This window comes from Etheostoma spectabile, chromosome 8 (assembly GCF_008692095.1).
Source record: "Etheostoma spectabile isolate EspeVRDwgs_2016 chromosome 8, UIUC_Espe_1.0, whole genome shotgun sequence".
NCBI lineage: Eukaryota > Metazoa > Chordata > Actinopteri > Perciformes > Percidae > Etheostoma > Etheostoma spectabile.
Genome location: NC_045740.1, coordinates 16,279,739 through 16,299,894, shown reverse-complemented (window position 1 = coordinate 16,299,894; position 20,156 = coordinate 16,279,739). Strand labels below are relative to the sequence as shown.

At 38.7% G+C, this 20,156-nt stretch overlaps 1 protein-coding gene across 10 annotated transcripts in view; it reads left to right on the top strand.

Annotated features, from left to right (window-relative positions):
- The window catches only part of cep290 (centrosomal protein 290), a 40,888-nt gene that overhangs the window by 14,723 nt on the left and 6,009 nt on the right, over nucleotides 1-20,156 (top strand). For 5 of the 10 annotated variants that reach the window (XM_032522869.1, XM_032522870.1, XM_032522866.1 and 2 more), the window contains 30 exons: nucleotides 1,340-1,504; nucleotides 2,966-3,115; nucleotides 3,215-3,330; nucleotides 3,419-3,521; nucleotides 3,851-4,081; nucleotides 4,236-4,409; nucleotides 4,535-4,646; nucleotides 5,339-5,547; nucleotides 5,870-6,021; nucleotides 6,427-6,538; nucleotides 7,036-7,491; nucleotides 7,659-7,823; nucleotides 8,101-8,208; nucleotides 8,308-8,442; nucleotides 8,535-8,804; nucleotides 9,115-9,222; nucleotides 9,839-10,038; nucleotides 10,943-11,156; nucleotides 11,584-11,721; nucleotides 12,839-13,060; nucleotides 13,551-13,664; nucleotides 13,742-13,884; nucleotides 14,805-14,960; nucleotides 15,288-15,411; nucleotides 15,958-16,743; nucleotides 17,095-17,229; nucleotides 17,643-17,729; nucleotides 17,966-18,130; nucleotides 18,247-18,369; nucleotides 19,452-19,621. In XM_032522869.1, coding sequence (XP_032378760.1) covers nucleotides 1,340-1,504; nucleotides 2,966-3,115; nucleotides 3,215-3,330; nucleotides 3,419-3,521; nucleotides 3,851-4,081; nucleotides 4,236-4,409; nucleotides 4,535-4,646; nucleotides 5,339-5,547; nucleotides 5,870-6,021; nucleotides 6,427-6,538; nucleotides 7,036-7,491; nucleotides 7,659-7,823; nucleotides 8,101-8,208; nucleotides 8,308-8,442; nucleotides 8,535-8,804; nucleotides 9,115-9,222; nucleotides 9,839-10,038; nucleotides 10,943-11,156; nucleotides 11,584-11,721; nucleotides 12,839-13,060; nucleotides 13,551-13,664; nucleotides 13,742-13,884; nucleotides 14,805-14,960; nucleotides 15,288-15,411; nucleotides 15,958-16,743; nucleotides 17,095-17,229; nucleotides 17,643-17,729; nucleotides 17,966-18,130; nucleotides 18,247-18,369; nucleotides 19,452-19,621 — 5,543 coding nt within the window. The remainder of the gene's footprint in view (nucleotides 1-1,339; nucleotides 1,505-2,965; nucleotides 3,116-3,214; nucleotides 3,331-3,418; nucleotides 3,522-3,850; nucleotides 4,082-4,235; nucleotides 4,410-4,534; nucleotides 4,647-5,338; nucleotides 5,548-5,869; nucleotides 6,022-6,426; nucleotides 6,539-7,035; nucleotides 7,492-7,658; nucleotides 7,824-8,100; nucleotides 8,209-8,307; nucleotides 8,443-8,534; nucleotides 8,805-9,114; nucleotides 9,223-9,838; nucleotides 10,039-10,942; nucleotides 11,157-11,583; nucleotides 11,722-12,838; nucleotides 13,061-13,550; nucleotides 13,665-13,741; nucleotides 13,885-14,804; nucleotides 14,961-15,287; nucleotides 15,412-15,957; nucleotides 16,744-17,094; nucleotides 17,230-17,642; nucleotides 17,730-17,965; nucleotides 18,131-18,246; nucleotides 18,370-19,451; nucleotides 19,622-20,156) is intronic. The other 5 variants (XM_032522875.1, XM_032522876.1, XM_032522867.1 and 2 more) reach the window with 4 other exon arrangements.

Sequence of the window (20,156 nt, the reverse complement as noted above, 5' to 3'; positions counted from 1 at the left end):
CTTTTTTTCCAAGATAAGAACGATCACATAGTGGATTTTTAACATGAATTATAACCTTATGACAAAAAAATGAATCACACTTGCATTTTTAATTGTGTGCTGGTAGAGACTGATTGCATTCCCTAAACATACAGTATATGTTATCTCAATTGTTCGAAATTGAGATAGACAATATTTGTAAATAGATTTTGAAGAAAATTTTTATCTCAGCATTTTTTTTTAAACCCTGTATAAGTCACGGGTCAATTTGACCCGAGGGATACGAGACAGTCCCGGAAGTGAAGACAATACAAGGGTTAAAGAAGACTCAGGTCGGCTACGTACTGCCTGCGTGGCGTGAGAGTGCCAGCTGCGTGGCGTGTTTTTTTTCTTTCTTCAGCTTCCATGTTAACAGGTTAAAGCTTACACACTGCCTGCATGACATGCTAGTCTCACACTCAAGCCGCGCCGAAAGTGCGTGCATGCTAGAAATAGAAATATCTTATGAGTTTTGGCAAATCTCTCATAAGCTATACCTGGTACTTTATCTATGTCGTCCCTTGAAAAATCTCGACTAATAATAAAATGCCACAAAGGAAACATAACATTTAACCTAACTGCATTTAATACTGAAGGAATTAAGTGCAATAAGTTTTATGTTAAATGCTATTTATGTTTTTTATATCATGCTTCTGCAATCTGTCATCACATGGTTGTTTATGTATAGTTTCTCACGGCCTCAATATTCACTGTGTACAGTGCTTTTACAATTGGATGTGCTCTGCTGAAAACAATGGGCATACTTCCATTCTTTGCATTGTAATGGTTTCTGTCAGTTGATAAAGCTGAGGGCTGGTCACATAGCAACTTTATGAACAACAAATGCGGCATGACCAAAAAAAACAGTTGAGAGGAGTCAAACTTTGGTTAATGTGCTGGTGTGCTATCGTTTAGCATAACGTCTTATTGGCAAGTCAAATTCGAGACAGCTGAAGAGGATGCTTGCGTGGCTTTGACGTCACACTGCTGGGCTCAGCATCAGACATGTCCATCACAGGAAGAAGTAACAGGAAGGGCCAGGTGCAATCCACATTCAAACTGAAAAACCATAACCATAAGTAATGGTGTTAATGTGATCTTTACTGTCAGCAGTGTAATTTCTTTTGGGGGGGGGAGTACATGAAGTTTTATGTACAAGAATTTTTAGCAAATGTGAAATGTTAAATGAAACCTGTTCACCGACTGACAGACAATACTTAAAACGATCTGTTTTTATTTCACAGATTGGGTCTATAATCCATCATCCAATGTTTAATTTGGTTTGTTTTAATGGCATTTTAACTATGCTCATTTGTAACAGGCTGCAGATATTGGCAACATGAGCGGGCAGTCTGAGCCAGTCCTGCACCTAAAGTCCCAAATACATCAGCTGGTGGGGAGAAATGAAGAACTAAGGCAGGAATTGAAATTGGCCCGGGAGGAAGCAACGAGCAGTTTCAGTCAGCATGCCAGAGCCAAAGAAAAGGTACATCCTTATTGTTTTATGTCAAGATAAGGAGATGATGCTGTTGAATGATAGACAACATGATAATTGATTTTTTAATCATGACGCTTGAACTTTTCTATTAAATCACTTATTTTGCCCAAATCCTTTGGCGAGCAGCAAAGCAGTATAGTATACCTTGTCAGGTTTTTCTTGGCACACATCCAAACATGATTTGTCAAGTCATTCAACGTCAAGCAGTTATAAAACTTTGCTTATTCAATGTTAACTCCAGATGTTTACAGCTGTGTGTCGCAACTCTTTCTTTCAAATCAACAGAATAAATGGCTTACATGGAAGTACTTATACAGACAAATTTACACATTCATATAATGAAGATTTATAGAGACAGTGGCAATGCCTGGCATGCTCTTCATCTCTGGGAGTAATTAGCATGACTGGAACATTTCTTCAAACAATCAGTCTTCTCTGTATTCAACTTGTGTTGCTTCTGTTTCATATAACAAGAGAAAGGAGGTAAACAAACTTGTGTGTTCACTTTTCAGCTTCCATTCAGTTTCAATTAAACCAGTCTCTGATATGTAAAGTTGAATAGAAACAAGTGTTGCTTGGATCCTTGTTCTTAAAATGAGAAACCCTAGTTTCATATCAAAGTATTTCCCCAAGGCAGTTATCGTATCTCATCCATAAGTTCTCCAGTTTTATTAACACCACTTTGTTCTTTTATGTATCCTATCTCAGGTGTCTTACTTTTTTAACTGATTGTCTGGTTCATTGTGCTCTTATTATTTATTGTTATACATGTTACTTTTTCTCTTTATTAATTTGTCTGACTTTGGTGCGCTATGTTTCACATTCTTTTTTTCAATGGCATTGGTTATGAAGTGAATCACTTGATCATCATTTTCCTAAAATGCCTTTTGTTCTTGTAAGAAAGAAACCCATGCTTAGCAGTTTAGATTGATGCTGTCCTATGGTTAAAACAAAGAGTAAGCCTCTGATATTAGAAGTGAACTTGGGAACTATTTTAATGGACAAAAGACAAATATTTAGAAGTTGGTATTATCTAGGGCTTCACAATATAAGGAAAATGTGATTTGCCATAAATAAACAGATAAAATACACAGTTCTGCAATACTGCTGCTTTCTGTATTCTGCTAAAATACAAAGAAATGTAGAATAAAAAACAAATTGATGGAAATAATTTTCCAACACGCTCCTTTTCGAACAAATTAAACATTGAAGAAAAAAAGCAACTTTAAAAAAAGGTTATAGTTTTATGTGCAGTTTTCTTCTGCTATTTTCTTTCAACGAACACAAAAAACATCTTTGAGTGTCTTTCACAATATGACGTGGCATTTTGTGATGTGTGTATTGCGCAAGTTGATATTGCGAAGACGATTAAATAATAAAAATGTGCAGCCCTATTATTATCAATATAATAGTTTGACTACCAGGCATTGCTTTTGTTTTGCTTGTCAGGTGAGCCAACTGGAAGGTGAATTGGAGCTGTTAAGGAGGTCGGGCAGCAGGGGACTTGTCTTCCGACCTCTGACCCTCCCCGAGGGCCTGGAGCCCAGCAGCACTGAGGTTATTAGTTCTCTGAATGAGTACGCTGTTCGACTTCTTCAGGTCAGTTTCACTGCCTTCTTAAGACCTGAATGGAAAAGCTGTAAATCAACAATATGCCCCATTTATAAATTAAACACGTCCAATACTTGTATTAATTAGGAGCTAAAAAACAAGGAGGAAAAAAACAAGACACTCGCAGGAACTCTGGAGGAATACAAAGACAAGTTTTCTGTTATTAGCCACCAACAGGGACTCCTCTATAAAGAATACCTAAGGTTGGTTGACAAGAAATATTTTCGCAGGTTGGTAACCGTCAGTGCAAAATTTGAAACAATTTGTATTTTATTTTTAATTTTTGCTTAGTGAGAAGGCCGACTGGCAACAGGAGAAAAAGACATTTACAGAGATGAAGAACAAGCTGGAGGATCAACAGCAGGTTGATGCTGTTAAAATCCAAGAATTCAACGTAAGTGTCAAATAAATGTTTACGTGGTTGGTACTTAAATGTTGCATTATGACTGCATTTTGTAGCGCTTTTACTTAAAGTACTTTAAACACACACTTAAAACACACACACACACACACACACACACACACACACACACACACACACAAAAATGGGTACAGAAAATTAAAATGGATAAGTTGCCAAATATGAGGAAAAGAATACCAAGGTGGAATTGTTATGGATTATCCTCTGTGCTTCATTATACTTGACCTACCTTGTACTGAATTTTCCCCAAAGTGTCATCAAAAATCAGTTTTATTACAGCACTTAACCATTTCATCCCTCAGAAGCTGCTTGACACTCTTCAGAAGGACCCAGAGTTAATCAGGAGACAGTTGAGCGAAGCATCGCGCGCGTTGACTGTGCTGAAGGTTAATGAGAAGAAACTGACGCGGCGCTATATCACCCTGCTGGAGCAAGAACAGCACCTCAGCAAGGAGAACGGCAAGCTGAAGGATGAGAGCAGCCACATGCAGGCCGCTGTCACCCAAAGGATTGGCTACCTGCAGAGATACAAGGTAGAGAAACAAAAAATTTCAATTCCACCCACAGACTCTGCAATAGATCTAATGCAAGTGATAAAAATCTAATTTAAAAGTTGCATTTGGAGTCTGCCAGTATTTCCACCGTTCTAGGGCCATTTAACAGCACTGTCTTTTTGATTTGTCTTAGGAAATGGCTGCATATAAGATAACAGCACTGCAGAAGGCCTTGGATGACAGTGTGCCCTCATCAGACCTGGAGAGGGCTAACAAACAGTATACAGAGCTAACGGTCAAATACAGAGACATGCTACAGAGGGACAGCCACCTGATGCAGAGAACCACCAACCTCGAACATTTGGAGGTATCATAGCTAATGCCCTACTGCCCTAGTATCTTCTTTACATGTTTACCAACACCTTTTATCATTTTAACATCTAACCGTTAACTGACCATGCCATCTTTGTTACATCTTTTTCTGTCTCTCAGAGCGAGAATGAGTATTTGCGGGAGCAAATCTCAGCTATGAATAAAGAACTGGAGATCACAAAGGAGAAACTGAATACTTTAGAGCAAGCATGGGACAACATCAATGCAATTGGTAAGCTAAAACTAAGGATACGTTTGATTATATTCAGTAAGTTATTTCATTATTCAGAAACAAATGTCTAAAACACCATAAACAGGCAGTACACTATGTTATGATATCTTTTAAATGTGTTAGAAGGCCCATAAAACCAGGCTACAAAGGAACTAAAACAGTCTGTGACTCACTGAAAGAAGGGATCTGTTATGATCAAATCTTATACAAACAAAGCATGCACAGATTGACTGTGCCAAGTAAAGAAAAGTTCATTCTTTTAAAGCAGAAGTTCTTGCCATCATTTTTTTTTTATCAACACAACATGGCCATCTTTGATTTACTGTTTTATCCTGGATACATGCAGTGTTGCAATACAGTGGATGATTACCACAGACACCTTAGGTGTGTTATCTTCATTTTGATTGCTTCTTTTGCAAAAAAGGATCTGAAAAGGAACCTAAAAAATAGGTATAGTTAGAACCTGGTCTAAACCTGCTGGCAAAAATACACCAAATAAGGAACACTCACTGCTACATACTAAAACAGTTACATTTTAATTATATATATTAGTAAATGAGTATGAAACCATTTTAATTTGATCCCAGTTTTATAACTTGCTGCAAAACAATTAACCATAACTTAACTTGTAAGTTTGTGGATTCCCCCCATAAATCGTATTCTCATTCGAATTGTGTTTTTTCCTTCAATATCAGGAGATGCAAATGGAATGGATAAGGCGGACAAAGCTTTGATCAACAAAGAGATGGTGTCTTCCGCCAGGCGCATCACCACTCTAGAGATGAAGGAGCTGAACGAGAGGCAGAGAGCTGAGCATGCGCACAAAATGTATGAACACCTGAGGAACACCCTCAAGCAGGTGGAAGACCGTAACTTAGAACTGGAGTCCAAGTTTGCAGAGGTATGAGGCCAAGGATAACAGCAGACGGGTTGTTTTCTGTCACACACTTGAGTCTTGTTGTTTTTGAGGGTGTCTGTGTAATAGATTTTAAATAGATTGTGCTAGGTGTAAAAGGCCATTTGGTTCACCCGGCAGACAAAGAGATAGCTTAGAAAAAATATACAGTATATATTTCTCAAAAACTTGGTTTATGACCCCTATAAACTGCAACACAACTCAATATGTGCCAGATTCGCACTAGTTTAGGACATTTTTCCCCCCAAAGTCTTTTTTTTTTTAAATAGACTTATTTAAAAAATAAAAATCTTCTGTTTTTCTTAAGTTGACCAAGATGAATGTAGAGGCCCAGAGGGTGGAGCGGGAGCTGAGAGATGAGCTGGCAGACAGCATCAGCAAAGCTGTGAGCGATGCGGACAGAGCCAGGATTGCAGAGTTGGAGAAGGCCGAGGCTGAGCTGCGCATCGAGGTTTCTAAGTACGTTTGACAATGTGCAGGCCTGAGATTGGTCATTTACTTACTTTACTTTATTATTTGTCTATCCACACAAGGTAATTGGCTGTTGAAATGTATATTTCTTTAATAGCACACACACATGCAATTCAGGGGGTTAGCGCAGGGACAACATATGATATGGCTCACCTGAAGCAGTTTGTTGGGTTTGGTGCGTTGCTCAAGGGAACCTCAGCAGTTGTATCATTCCTAAAAATACTTAAGCATGACCATTCCTATGTTTTTATTTAAAACATTTTTCAATTAATTTTTATTTCAATTAGTTGCACTGTTACTTATAATGTTGGTAATAAAGGCATTTAGGCCTTTTATACTATTAAAACTATATAGTTAATGAATGTATTTTTTTTTTTTTTTTATTTTGTACAGGCTTCAAGAGGTGTCTGATGTGGCCATGATGCAGGTGTCTGCTATACAGGCCAGACAACAGTCCAAAGAGAAGGAAGTAGAAGCTTTGAGGAGACAAATACTGGACTACCAGGTAATTGGGTGGTACCTGTTCATTACATTAGATTTTACTCTTGCTTTTCAAGTCAGAAGCATTTATAAGGCTGACTGCCTGATAAACAGTAAACCTCTGATTTACAAATACAATAAATGGGATTTTAACTCAGCATCTTAGCTACTTGATGCAGTGTAAGAACCCAGCATATCTGATAATGAACTGAACTTTCAGTTATCAGTTGACAGGCGACAATTAGTTATTGTTGTATTGCTGTTTATTTTACACAGATGAATAAAAATCTAAAGGCATTTCCTTTTTTTATAATGGCAAAAATATGGAAAGAAAGTCAAAATAAATCCATAGTTGAAACATTTGTATAATTGCTCTGCCTCTCAATATTGGAAAAGTAAAGTACGTGAAAATGTATGAATGAAAACACAAACGACCCTGGTTGTGTAGCCAACAGTTTGAGTACATTGAGTTGGGTGAAATGGATTTAAGCGTGTCTTCACAGCGTCATCTCTTTCCTTCAGTCACAGTCCGATGAGAAGGCCCTCATTGCGAAGCTCCACCAGCACATTGTGGCTCTGCAGCTCAGTGAGTCGGCTTCTTTGGCCAAGCTGGAGGCTGCCACCTCTCACATCCAACAGCTGGAGGCCTATAAGCTGCGTGCTGAACAGCGACTGGATGCCGGTGAGCGCTCCTTGTTCCTCGCCCGCCAGGAGGGCAGAAATCGCTCCAAGCACCTACGGCAGACCATCCAGTCGCTACGTAGGCAATTTGCCGGAGCACTACCTCTTCCCCAACAGGAAAAGTTCTCTTTGGCCATGGTGAGCGTCCAGGAGGACAGAGCAAAAGCCCTGGAAGAGAAAAGGAAGGCCATGGAGGAGAGGAGGAAAGCAGAGGGCAGGGCTGAAGAACTAGAACTGAGACTTCGATGCCTGGAGGAGCTCATCTCAACACTGAAGGATGTGAAAGGGGCCCAAAAGGTAATTCTGGTTGATTGACAGATAGAAATGTTAAAATCTTTTCTTCTTCTTTTTTAAATAGTAGAATAACACACTGTTGGTTTTGAGAGCCTATTGGTTTGTGGCACATATTGCCCACAGCCAATCTGCAATTGCTGAAGATTACTCCACTGTAACACTTAAAACAGGTAACTGAGTGGCACAAGAAGATGGAAGAGGCTCGTCTACAGGAGCTGAGGAAAGGCAGGGAGCTGGTGGTCCAGAAGGAGGAGATCAGGTACCTGAAGAACCTTATGGAGGAGCAAGAGCAAACTATCCATGCGCTAGAGGAGGATAATGTGCAGCAAAACATGGTAACAGAAAAACTCTCTATGCACACAAATTTGCTGACACACATTTGTTACTTCAAAATTAATAAACAACCACTTGACAAACGCATCAATGTTATACAAAAGCATTGTTGTGTTGTGACTTAATTACCTCAGCACAAAGAGTGGAGAAAAGTGTAAGTATGACCACCTCACAGTTTTAACTGCTTCACTTGTTAAGGAGCTTGTACGTACAAAAGTGTGTCAGTAGTATTCTAGTGTTCAAAGTAATGCAGAAAACTCTTATTTTTGCCATGTCAAGCTTCAAGAAGAACGCCAGCTTGCATATGATCAGCGAGAGGTGGAACTAGAGCGCCAGCTGGACCAGTACGAGAAGCACCAGCAGGAAATTCTAAGCAGTGCGGAAAAGGTAAACTTTGTCCCTCTTAACAGGAAGTAAAACATGATTATTCAGAAACTGGCTGGTGTTGCCGATTCAGGGTATTACTATATTTGTGGTTGTTTTCAGTATGAGGATGGTACAGGATCCCTACCAGACCCGAGTCTACCTCTTGCTCATCAGTTAGAGTTTGCTTTGGCTAAAATCAGAGAGCATGTCCGCACTGTGTCGGACACACAGGCCACCTGCAAAAGGTTGGACGAGGTATAGTATTCATTCCCTGTTCATGCACTCAGTATTTCTCATAAATCAAATGCATAGCATAGTGTTTGAAATCTAATTCCTTTCCTATGCAGAAGTTGAAAGAGAAAGAAGCAGCTCTGTGGAAGGCAGAACAAAACATTTTGTCCAGGGATAGAGTTATCAATGAGCTGCGTCTTCGGCTCCCAGCTGCTGCCAACAGAGAACGCCTGCTAGCTGACATTGCCAAACATGAAGAGGGCCAGTCAGACAACCAGCCTACCCTTAAGCTGGCCCACCAGACCATCAAAGACCTCCAGGGTCGACTTGACAAAAAAGAGGACGTGCTAAAGAAATACCACAAGCAGTTGGCTCAAGCCAGACAGGTACAGTGATAAAAGGATGCAAAAATTCTTTTATATTAATTTCTATGTGCGTTTTAAGAGGCATTAGCTACTTTGTAAGTACTATTTTATCAGGGATTAGTTGCAGTGTATGTTGGAGTTAAGGTTTATGAATGTCTTGACTCTCCAATGGGTGGAAAAGTAGAAATTATAGCAATTATCTACTAAAATTACCTCTTCAATTTGGATACCTGGCTTGGAGTTATAGTAAAATTAATAATGTTTTTAGAAGGTCATTTTTCTATAACCAAAGCATTTGGGTTTCAATTAACCAGTACCTTGTTGATCCCAGGATCAGGAGGAGATGATAAAGAGACACCAGGAGGAGCTGAGGATGTTGCATCAGAAGTTGGACTTGCACACTGACACCTCCCTGGACCACTTCAGACAGACAGCAATGGTATGCATGTATCCATGCCTTGCTTTGTGAACTATTTTTGTTGTTCTGCTCAAATAGCTGAGTTAAGGCTCACAACAACATTGGCAACAAAGACTGTGCCAAAGCAGGACCAAAATATGACTTTTTCACAAGTGAAAAATAGTAAAGTGCTTGAGATAAGCTGCTTTCCCCCGGAACCTTCTGAGGAACAAAGTACATTTTGTCTGCAGGGATTAGGGTCTAAATTAAGGGGAAATCATGGGGACATTTTCTGGGGGCCTTTTGTACCCCCTAAAAAGTTCCTGATCGTAGGGAAGTAATTTCTGAAAGTACAGGAACGTTTGGAGGGAGGTATGCAGGCCCACGCTGCTTTAACTCGTGTACTGCTTCATTCATAAAATAATGAAGTAGATCAATAGGATCCATTTATCACCATTTTAGGAAGAGGGGTGAAATATCTTTATTTGATATAATTAAAAGTAAGGTTATGCCTTACTTGAGACAGAGGAAAAAGAAAAAAGTTCCGCGAGTAATTTAGATGTTCCTCAGTGTGGCTTTGAGCTCTATTTGAAATTTGGAGTTCTGCTTTGTTTAATGCTGCACTAAGTGTTTAATGCACCCTACGTCCTTTGTCCAGGAATTAATGAAGAAGCCCACTATCAGTGTGCCAACCACCAAGCATTTGGAGCATCTGTCTGAGTTGGAGCAGACAGTGGCTGAACAGGACATCTCACTTGCCTCCGTCACAGAGAAGCTGAAGCTGGCCACTGCTGAGCTGGAGCGACAGAGGGCTGCCATGGAAATACTGGCTAAGAAACACGCTGACGAGATGTCAAAGTGATTATCCCTTTATTAAACCAGTGTTTTTGTTTTTTTTCTGAAGCATCCATCGTTTGTTTTTTATCGTAGTGATTTAGCTAAGTTATTACATGAATTATTGATGCAAATATTATTAGCGGTCCACTTAATTAACAATTACATTTTTTATACATAGGCTGACATACATCTATTTTTATCACATTAGTGTTAACATCCTTGAAACACTGAAATCAACTGATCTCAACTCAGTATTTTTTGGGATATTTTGATAAAATGAACCCAAGATTAGCAGAGGAATGTTAACACATTTAAGTTGTGAGTGTGAAATGCCTAACGTTGTTCACCATTAATTTAACTGTAAGCACTTGGCTAATTGGCAACTCATCCAAGATTACACCTAATGTGTGAAAGCTCCATCATATGCAGCTGATGAGGTACAAGGACAATGGGTGGATGTTCCAGTTGGGCGTCAGAATTAGTGAAACTAATCTTGAAGCTAAGGTGATTGTATAGATCTTTTGTCCTGCCATATTGAAGATGTGTGTGAAGCATCCATGATTTGCCAAAAATACACTTAAAACCCTTTATTAAACTTCTTCAAGTTCTTCACTATATACAGTATATTATGTAAGTCAAGACAGACATGGATGCAAACTGCAACTTGACCAGTTGGCCGAGGCTTGTGACTGCAATGTGGTACTTCTTCTTCTGTATGAGTGATAAAGTGGACATGAATTTATTTTTCTATGTTTGCTTCAGGCTAACGTTTATGTTAGTTAAGGTATGTTCCCTTTAAGTGTTTTTGATTTTGATTTACTCTAATCACAACTTACACCCCCTGCATACCAACGCAAGAAACACATGGTCAGTAAAAAAACAGACTATTTTATAAAACCAATCTAACAGAGAGGATTTGTTGCAGGCTGGAGGGGGATCATGCTGCCCAGGTGAAAAATCTGACTGGTGAGACTGAGGATCAGACGGCCAAGATGGCGCAGATGGAGAAGGAGATGAACTACCTCAAAACTGAGCTGGCAGCCCAGAAGGAGGCCAACGTCCGCTCCCCCAGCAACACCATGAAAAACCTGGTTGAACGACTGAAAGCACAGCTCACCCAGAAAGAGAAACAGCTTAAGGTTGTTTTTTTATTATAAAAGTTTTCTTATACTTTTTGGTCTGTCGAAAATACCCAGATTCTGTGTGATGAAGTGGTAACCTGACCCTGATGTTTTCCTACTGTACTCCACTGAATTTATGCTGGTACTGAAATAACATTTGAATAAAATCTGCTCTTCAACCTTTTAGCTGTATAACAAGCAAAAGCAGTTTATTTGGATACTAATTTCACTATGAATTAAAGTGCCCAAGCGTTTTTAATGACACATACATTATTCTATTCTATGTCAAAACTATACAAGAAAAAAATGTTTATCAAGTTTATACCAAGAATGCGTAGGGAGAGAGGAAGAGGAGATAATGGTGCATTAAATGTAAAATGAAATATGACCACTACACTCATCATATTTATCATTTCTGACGTTTCTCTGATCCCTGTTTTCTCAGGCTCTCAGTAAAGCCCTGTTGGAGCTGCGGGCAGAAATGACTTCTGCTGCAGAGCAGCAAGTCATAGCCAGCGCTGCACAAAAAGAGGAGAGTCTCAATGTACAGATGCTGGTTGACCGACACACCAAAGACCTTAAGGTGGGACCCCTTTATTATAATAACACCCACAGTTTTCATGTATGATCTATATGATTATTGACAATTATAAAAAGCTGTTCAACTAATTGACTGACACAAAGAAAACTTCAGGAGTAAATTAACTCAGATTACGATTCCATAACTTAGTAACATTCCATAAAGCAACAGCAATAAAATGTACTCCCCCCTTTTATACTCATCAGCAACCAAGTAGACACTACTGGCCTATTTTAATTTGCAGTCGAAGCCCATAAGTCCTCAGTGTCCCTAAATTGTAGCTAACCATAAAGTGAAGTTGGTGAACACATGGCATGTGCCAGCCTCCTTAAATAGACAGCGTGTCTGACTCCAATTGACCCCTATTCATTTCATTAATCACCAATACAGCTAACTGGAGGCTCATTTGGATAAAGAAAGTCAGCAGTTTGGAAAGATTTTGATTAACTTTCTGATTAATCTGTGTTGCATAACTTGGCAGATTGTTGTATTTAGAGACACTGGTTTACCTATAATGCTATTAGCCTGTTGCATTTCATGGACATAACTAACTATTATAACGAGCTAATGAGATAAGTCTAGGTATATTCTGTTATGTTTGTAATTGCCAGCAAATTCCATTAAAAGACCAAAACCAACAATGGTGTTAGTCAATGGTGTTAGCTAGTCCCTAAATATGTTGCTGCTTACCTGTGGAACTCCACAGCATGCCCCTTTGTTTCTATTGTGGTCATTTATTATAAATTTACAAATTTCAAAGTTTTGTTTAAAGAAAAAGGTTATTTTCTAAAACAGCTGGACACTACATTTTATCAAATGTCACTGAAACAGGGTTTATCTAGTGCATTTGTAGGGGACTATTTCCAGTTGCAGACTAATATACATCTGGCACACTAGTGCGTATTTATGGCAGCGGGACTGGTGCATGTGAGATTGACTCAATATAAACTACATTGACTGTGTTTGATTGATTTGATTTTTGAAAACAATAGAGCTCTATGGCACATACACAGACAATACCTGTTAGTAGCATCAATCCATTCATGGTTTTGGGCTTTTGGGATTTGTTGTCAATAAGAAAACTATAGAATATCAAAAGAAAATCCCTCTTCTGACAAAGGTGCGGGTGCAAGAACTCAATGAAGAACTTCAAGCTGCAAAGGAGTTTGCCAGAGCAGCCAGAGGCCGGGAGAACACCCTGAAAGAGGAAGTGGACCGCCTAAACCAGGACCTCCAGAGGAGTCTGAAAACCCAGAGACGCCTGCAGGCTGAAAAGGACGAAAGAGAGCTGGAAATCCAGGATCACAAGCAGCAAGTCAAGAGGCTCAGCAGCGCCCTTCAGGTTAGTTTCTCTAAAGAGTGTGAGATAACACACCATGCTACTGATTTGTAAGGAAGCGTGCAGCTCTGTTTGACCTTAAGCTGGAGCTTATTTTTGCTGATGTTACATACGCTTTGAAGTGATACACTCAACGACAGCCAATTGACACAATATTATCATTACATTGTGTGGACAAATGGCAAGATATTCAAACCATGACATATAATAAAACTGTAAAATGTAAACTGAGGAATGCATCAAGAATGGATACTCACGTTTTTCTACGATTTAACCTCCAGTGGATATCTGAATTTAATTATTCAGCTATTCTTCATATTCTGTGTCTGTCTCTCATTACATGAAGCCATGAGTTGTGACCTTAACCTTTGCAGTGGTAATGCCTTATATATAATATAGAATGCTTGGTGGTTAGGGCCACTGTCCGTCTCCACTGTACACTAATTAAGAAAAAAGAGGTGCTATGGAACTTTTTGTCTCTGTTGCTGACAAGAGTCAACCAGAACCAGATGGAAAGGGGTCAACCATTGAGAATCTGCACAAGAAGATCAGGAAGCTTGAGTGTGACTTGGAGAAAAAAGCAGAGATGAAGGATGATCATGGAAAGGTTAGTTTTATTAACATAATTCATGCTCTGTCATTTGTTTGTACATTCATTTTATGTGCGACACATTTGTCTTACAGAACAAAGGTGAAATTGGGCGTTGGGAGGAGGGTAAGAAGTGGCAGGCCAAGATGGAAAAGGTGAAGAATTTACTAAAGGAGAAGGAACGAGAAAACGAATCACTGTCGAAACAGCTCTCCACTCTGAAAGACCTCTATGGCAGGTCAGTGTATGCATTGTACTGTATCGATTACACGGTATTCTTTGATCTCGCTCTTTGTATACATGACAGAATGATCAGTGTGTAGGATTTAGGGGGATCTATTGGTAGATATGGAATATGATATTCATTATTGTTTTCCTTAGTGTATAATCACATGAATCTAAGACTCATTGTGTTTTTGCTGGCTTAGAATGAGCCTTTTATATCTACATGGAGTGGGTCCTCTCCCATGGAACCCGCCTTGTTGCACCGCCAGCTGCAATAGGCAATTTGGAACATTTGGTTCAGCACGTGACAGCACGAGGGGACTCAAGTTTGCAAACTTGAAGTAATGACAAAAATCATAATCAGGCCTGCAATGACTATTTTCATTATTGATTAATTTTCTTAATGGTTTTGTCTATACATTTTTTATTCAAAAAGGTAATTTAAAGTATTATATTATAAGTCTCCCAACTCCTTGTTTATAGCCTGACCCACAATCAATGACCAACCAAATAAGATAATATTTTACTATTATATAAAAACAAAGGAAAAGTGAAATTTACACATTTGAGAAGTCTTTTCTGCTTGTCTAAAACAAACAATTGTTTAAGAAATCATAACAATAAGAGGGTGAGGCAAAGTGAAGGGGGTGGCTATACACGTTTTCTGTAAAATGTTCTAGTATCCCACCCAAACTTACTACTAAAAAAGTGCCTGGTTGCTCATTTAGTGCTGTAAATTATACACTTTGTTCTAGTGATGACCATTTTGGAGGTTTGTTAACATAAAATCAGTGTACTTTACTGTTTTATTCTGTCAAGAACAACACAATTCAATCTGACTACTACTACCACTTTCAAATCTGTTAAATGTCAAAAACAGAGTGCATCTATTTTTGTTAGCCCAATATTTCTATGTTTTTATTGTGAATGCAGACTGGAGCAAGAGAAGAGTGCACTGCAGAAAAAGCTGAAGGGTCGAGGTGTGACAGCTGATCAGGTGGTCGGAGTGCGATCCACTGAGCTGGAGAAGGAGATGGAAGAGCTAAAGAAGAAGAACTCAGACCTGGAGACACAAATCCTCACCATAAAGTATCTAGCAGTCGTATAACTAAGTCAAAGCAAGACACTAAAATGAAGGCATTTTGAAGAGTTACTTACACGTTTTTTAGTTCACTATTGTTTAGTATACTTGTGAATCAGGTACTTAGAAAATATTTTCCAATTCATATCTAACCTTTATTTGCACTTTTAAAAACAGATTGATGAACAGGAAGCCACTTTTACAACATGCTGAATTGACATAATAATAACGGGAACATTTTATATATGTAATACATTTCATACAATTATGCACTAGTGTTTTTTGCTGACGCCAACATGCATGCCAGTACAGGTAAACTATTTGTGAACTCGCAGACAGCACCAGGCTTTACCTCGTGATGACGCCATGGAGAATCTGACCCTGAGGAACCGCTACCTGGAAGAGAGACTCCACTCCATAGAGAGCCAGATCTCCAAAGAGCCTTCATCAAGACCCTCTGTAAGTGCTTATCAACATGTGCGGGATTTTCTCAGAAACATCCTGATAATTCACATGAAAACATAAATACATGCAAATACGTATGATGCTAGAATGATTAATAAAATGTACCGTATTTGATGAATTTGTTAAATGAGATTTATATTATTTTAGGTATTCATTGAAGCCATCACCCTTAAATCTTAAAAACTTGTGATGGCCATTTTATTTTTATTTTTTTACCATTTTATAGAATAAAACATGAATCGATTAATTTAAAAATGAATCTATGTCAATTGATAATGAACATAATTATTTTCAGCCCTAATTACACATTATAGGGATTACAATACCTCCCATTTGTTGCAGGTTGTCCAGTAGTCAGTCCACAATACAAATTCTTACATGTACTGTACAAGACCTCATTTTACATCTCTGTATGTGTTCCTTTTCTATTAAGGAGCCAAAACGTTTTTTTTCTTTAATCTATCTATTCATCATTCTTTACTCTCTTTCTTTTTGTATCTCCTTCTTCATTGGATTGAATCTGATTTATTGCCTGTGAAGGCAAAAATCTCCTCCCCATGGGCTTTGAGAAGGATTTGTTCAGTCACTTGTGACGTTGCAGATGAGGCATGTGAAGGGAATGCAGCGCAGCATCTGTCTGAGTCTTACAGTCGCTCTGTTAGCCGTGGAGCTGTCGAAGACCCTGCTGATCAACAAAGAGAGCCAAAGCAAAGCCAGGTAGCTAGAGAAACCCAAACCAGCGTTGTGGGAGCAGAGGATGTTTGCACAGAGCAGGAGCGCTTGAGTCCTGATGTCGCAGAAGACACAGCAGCAGACAACACGGATGTGACCGGAAAAGAAGAAGACGCCAGTCTAGTTGTAGAAGATGACACAGAAGCAGATACTTTAGATCATCCTCAAGACATCCAAGGTGGTTCTGAAGTTGAAGAAACATGGACCATTAAAGGAAGTGAGCCGGATCCTGAGGATCCGTCGGAAAGACCAGGAGCTGTTCTGTCATCCTCTGAGCCAGCCGTGGCGGCAACAGGCACTGAAGCCTTGAATAACGAGGGTGTTTGTGATCGAGATGATGATGATGATGATGATGATGATGATGTGGGGCTTAGGGAAGAAAAGACAGAGGAGGCTGAGGAACAGGCTGACCTGAAAGATAAAGAGGTTGTGACGAAAAAGGAAACAACGGAGGTACATAATCCAGAACCGTCTTGCTCAGAAGAACCAGATGTGGACGGCAACTCCGAACTGAGCAACCACTCACTTTTCATCAGGAAAAAAAGGGATGACCGTGTACGAAAACAAGAGAGACGATCTCTTAGATATCTGAAGGTACAGCAGGCTTTTGTAGTCACCCAGCTGAAGTGTTGGTGTCATGATAGCTTTGTGGTAGATGCGGCAAAGCAAAACTTTATTAAAAGTAAGGTACAGTAAGTGGGCGTGGCTTGTTAGCGCGTTGGTGATTTCTCTGCCTCGTCTGTTACGGACTAAAGGTTTCTGTGGTTGTGTGTTGGTAGTGACAGTTCCGTGACCCTAAGAAATAATAGAGCTGTTCTTCTACTCCCTTAAAGTATTTGATTGAGTATTTTAAGGTTCTATCTATTTCTCCTCAGCAGTGTTTATGGCCATTATGACTTTCCATTAATTTCACCTGGATGATTTTGTGTCTTTCCCTTCCTTTAGACTTCAGGTCGAGGCACTGGCACTCCCTCACAGAGAGATCAGGACCTTCAAAAAGAAAACCTCAAGCTGGCCTCTGAGAACCTGGAGCTGCGCTTTCAGGTGGAGCAAACCAACAAAGACTTACCAAGACTCAAGGTACAGTGTGCATAACCTTCATTGAGAGGTAGTTGTTTTGTGCTATGCCATTGTTTGATATTGGTGCTGAGTGTGTGAGGCATGTTATTGGAACAGTTTGATATTTTTGGATATCTGCTTATTTACTGTTCCAGGAGTTAGATACAAAGAATGATACCAATCTTGTGTCCAAAAGTGGTAACAATCCTCATCAGTGAGAGCTGTTTTTTCTCTTGATTTACAACTTGACCATCTGTCTTAGGTTGAATTCTTCTTTAAAAATAATACAATTCCGATTTAATTAATTTTGATTTAAAAGTGACTTCATTCATTGCGTCAAAACTTTCCAAACAGTTCAACAAAAATGTGTAAGAGCAAGTGTTTTTGGAAAAGAGTGTTTTATGTTTAGTTTTTCTCTTGTTTGTGTTTCACAGAATCAAGTTGCAGACCTTAAGGAGATGTGCAGTGCGCTGAAAAAGGAAAAGGCAGAGGTGGACAAAAAGCTGACCCATATACGTGGAGTATGTCACCTGTTGTCACCTGTTGTTTCTGTACACAAGTATTTTCCCAGAAATGAAAAAACACAGAAATAACAACAAATAAAAGTATACCTATCTATACAGTTTGTGAAGTGAAAAAAACACAACACAAACAATAACTTTAACAAAAATCTAATTTAATAAGAAACAAATGGTGAAGAAATTGGATAGCAGCAGTTGTAGATCATAAAAGTGATTTCCAATGTTTTCCTCATCAGTCCGGTCAAAGTGGTAAAACCATACCTGAACTTGAGAAGACCATTGGGTTGATGAAGAAGGTGGTGGAGAGGGTGCAGAAGGAAAATGAGACACTAAAGAAATCCAGCGCACCTGCAAATCAAGACAAGGTCGCAGCCTTGGAGCAAGAAACCGAAAAACTAAAGGTCGTTGACCACCACGTCTTACATGTCATATATGTTCTGTTGGAAAAGTTTATAAATGTATCTGTTCTGTTACTAGAGCGCATGTTAACTATAGTTTGTTTTTGTTTTTTTCCTAGGTTGACTTTGAAAAACTAAAGACTCAAAGTGAAGCTGAGCTGAGCTCTAAACTTGAAGCTAAAACCAAAGGACTGGAGAAAATAGTCATGGAAAATGAACGTCTACGCAAGGAGATCAAAAGGGTGACTACATACAGTATATGTTTAGTTAGTTAGTTAGTTAGTTCTACAATAAAATGTAAATGTTCCAAAGCGGTTTCTGAAGAAATGTTTAATAATTTCAATTTCAAAGTTTGTGTCTTAGTGTTTGGTCACTAGCTTCAGAAAATGGATTCAGATCCTGTGTCCTGAAAACTCGTCGGTCACAAAACGTTTTTTATTGTTAATGTGACTGTGACAAAAAAGTCAAAAAAAACAAAAAAAAAACACTAATACTTTTTAAACTTATTTTTGCAAAGTACAATTCTGCAAAATGTCCAGTGTCTTTCACAGCCTGTTTACTAGGGGTGTACGATTCAGAAAATGTCACCATGAGATTCTGATTTTTAGGCATACAATTCAATTCAATATAGATTATCGATTCTTGATTAATAAAAACGGTTCACAGTATGTAAATGTAGTTACTTTATATATATATATATATATATATATATATATATATATATATATATATATATATATATATATATATATATACTAATAATATGTATTATGATGTATGTGTATGTTGTGTGTGTGATGACTGTAAGCTACTGGGACCTTGAATTTCCCCTTGGGATCAATAAAGTATCTACCTATCTGGGTGTGTAACAGCTACTGTTAAAAACTAATGTAAACTGTTGAAATGACAGAAACTAGATTGAAACATCATAAAAAGCTCAGAAGAGGCCAAAACGCACATTTCCTGCATGGAGATGTGTGTATAGAACTACTGTGTGTCTGTCTGTCTGTTGTTGTCTGTCTGTCTGTCGTCGTCTGTCTGTCGTCTGTCTGTCGTCTTGTCTGTCTGTCTGTCTGTATGTATATATATACTATCTATATATCTATCTATCTATCTATCTATCTATCTATCTATCTATCTATCTATCTATCTACCAACCATGTGATTGCAGTAGACATACAATAAAAAAGTCTGATTTTTGTAATTCTATGAATCGATTTTGAGTCGGGAGAGCTTGAATTGCGATTTGAACACGAAAACCTCGTGAATATGTGTTTTCATCTCTGTTGTGCTACGTGGGTATGCATGTTTCACATTGATACAGGAGATGGAAGCTACAGAGAGGCTGAGAGTGACCAAGGCGACTCTGGAGGCGACCAATGAGAAGCTCGAGGCAGAGCTTGAAGAAACCAAGCTAAGACTGCGAGCAGCTCTATCCAAAGCCATCCCCGAGGGAGCGGACAGTAAAACCTGGAAGGCGTCTGTGGTAACAAGGTCAGCAAACAGTTTGTTTTACTGCATGATATGAGGAAAATATGCTATATGTTGAGTAATAACGTAGAATATCACGATAATGATATTACTTGCGTTTTAATAAATAGACATTAAAGTGCACTCAGTTCTGCATCTGTGCTGCTTTGTGTTCTGCTAAAATACAGCAACTCGCTTGTTGAATTTAAATCAAATAAAGGTAAATTGTTTCTTTTATTGAAAATATGGAACATTCAATTGGATATAAAGGCACCACTAAAAAGATTAACACTTGCGATACTATAGTACTTTAAAATTTTATTTTGCGTTCCTGAGCAACTCCACTAAAAAGAAGAAATAAAAAGAAAAATACACACAGAGCTCCGATATTCCGATATATATGTGTGTGTGTATATACACTCACCGGCCACTTTATTAGGTACACCTGTCCAACTGCTCCCTTGTTAATCTATGCCACGAAGAATTGAGGCAGTTCTGAAGGCAAAAGGGTCCAACCGTTACTAGCATGGGTACCTAATAAAGTGGCCGGTGAGTGGTA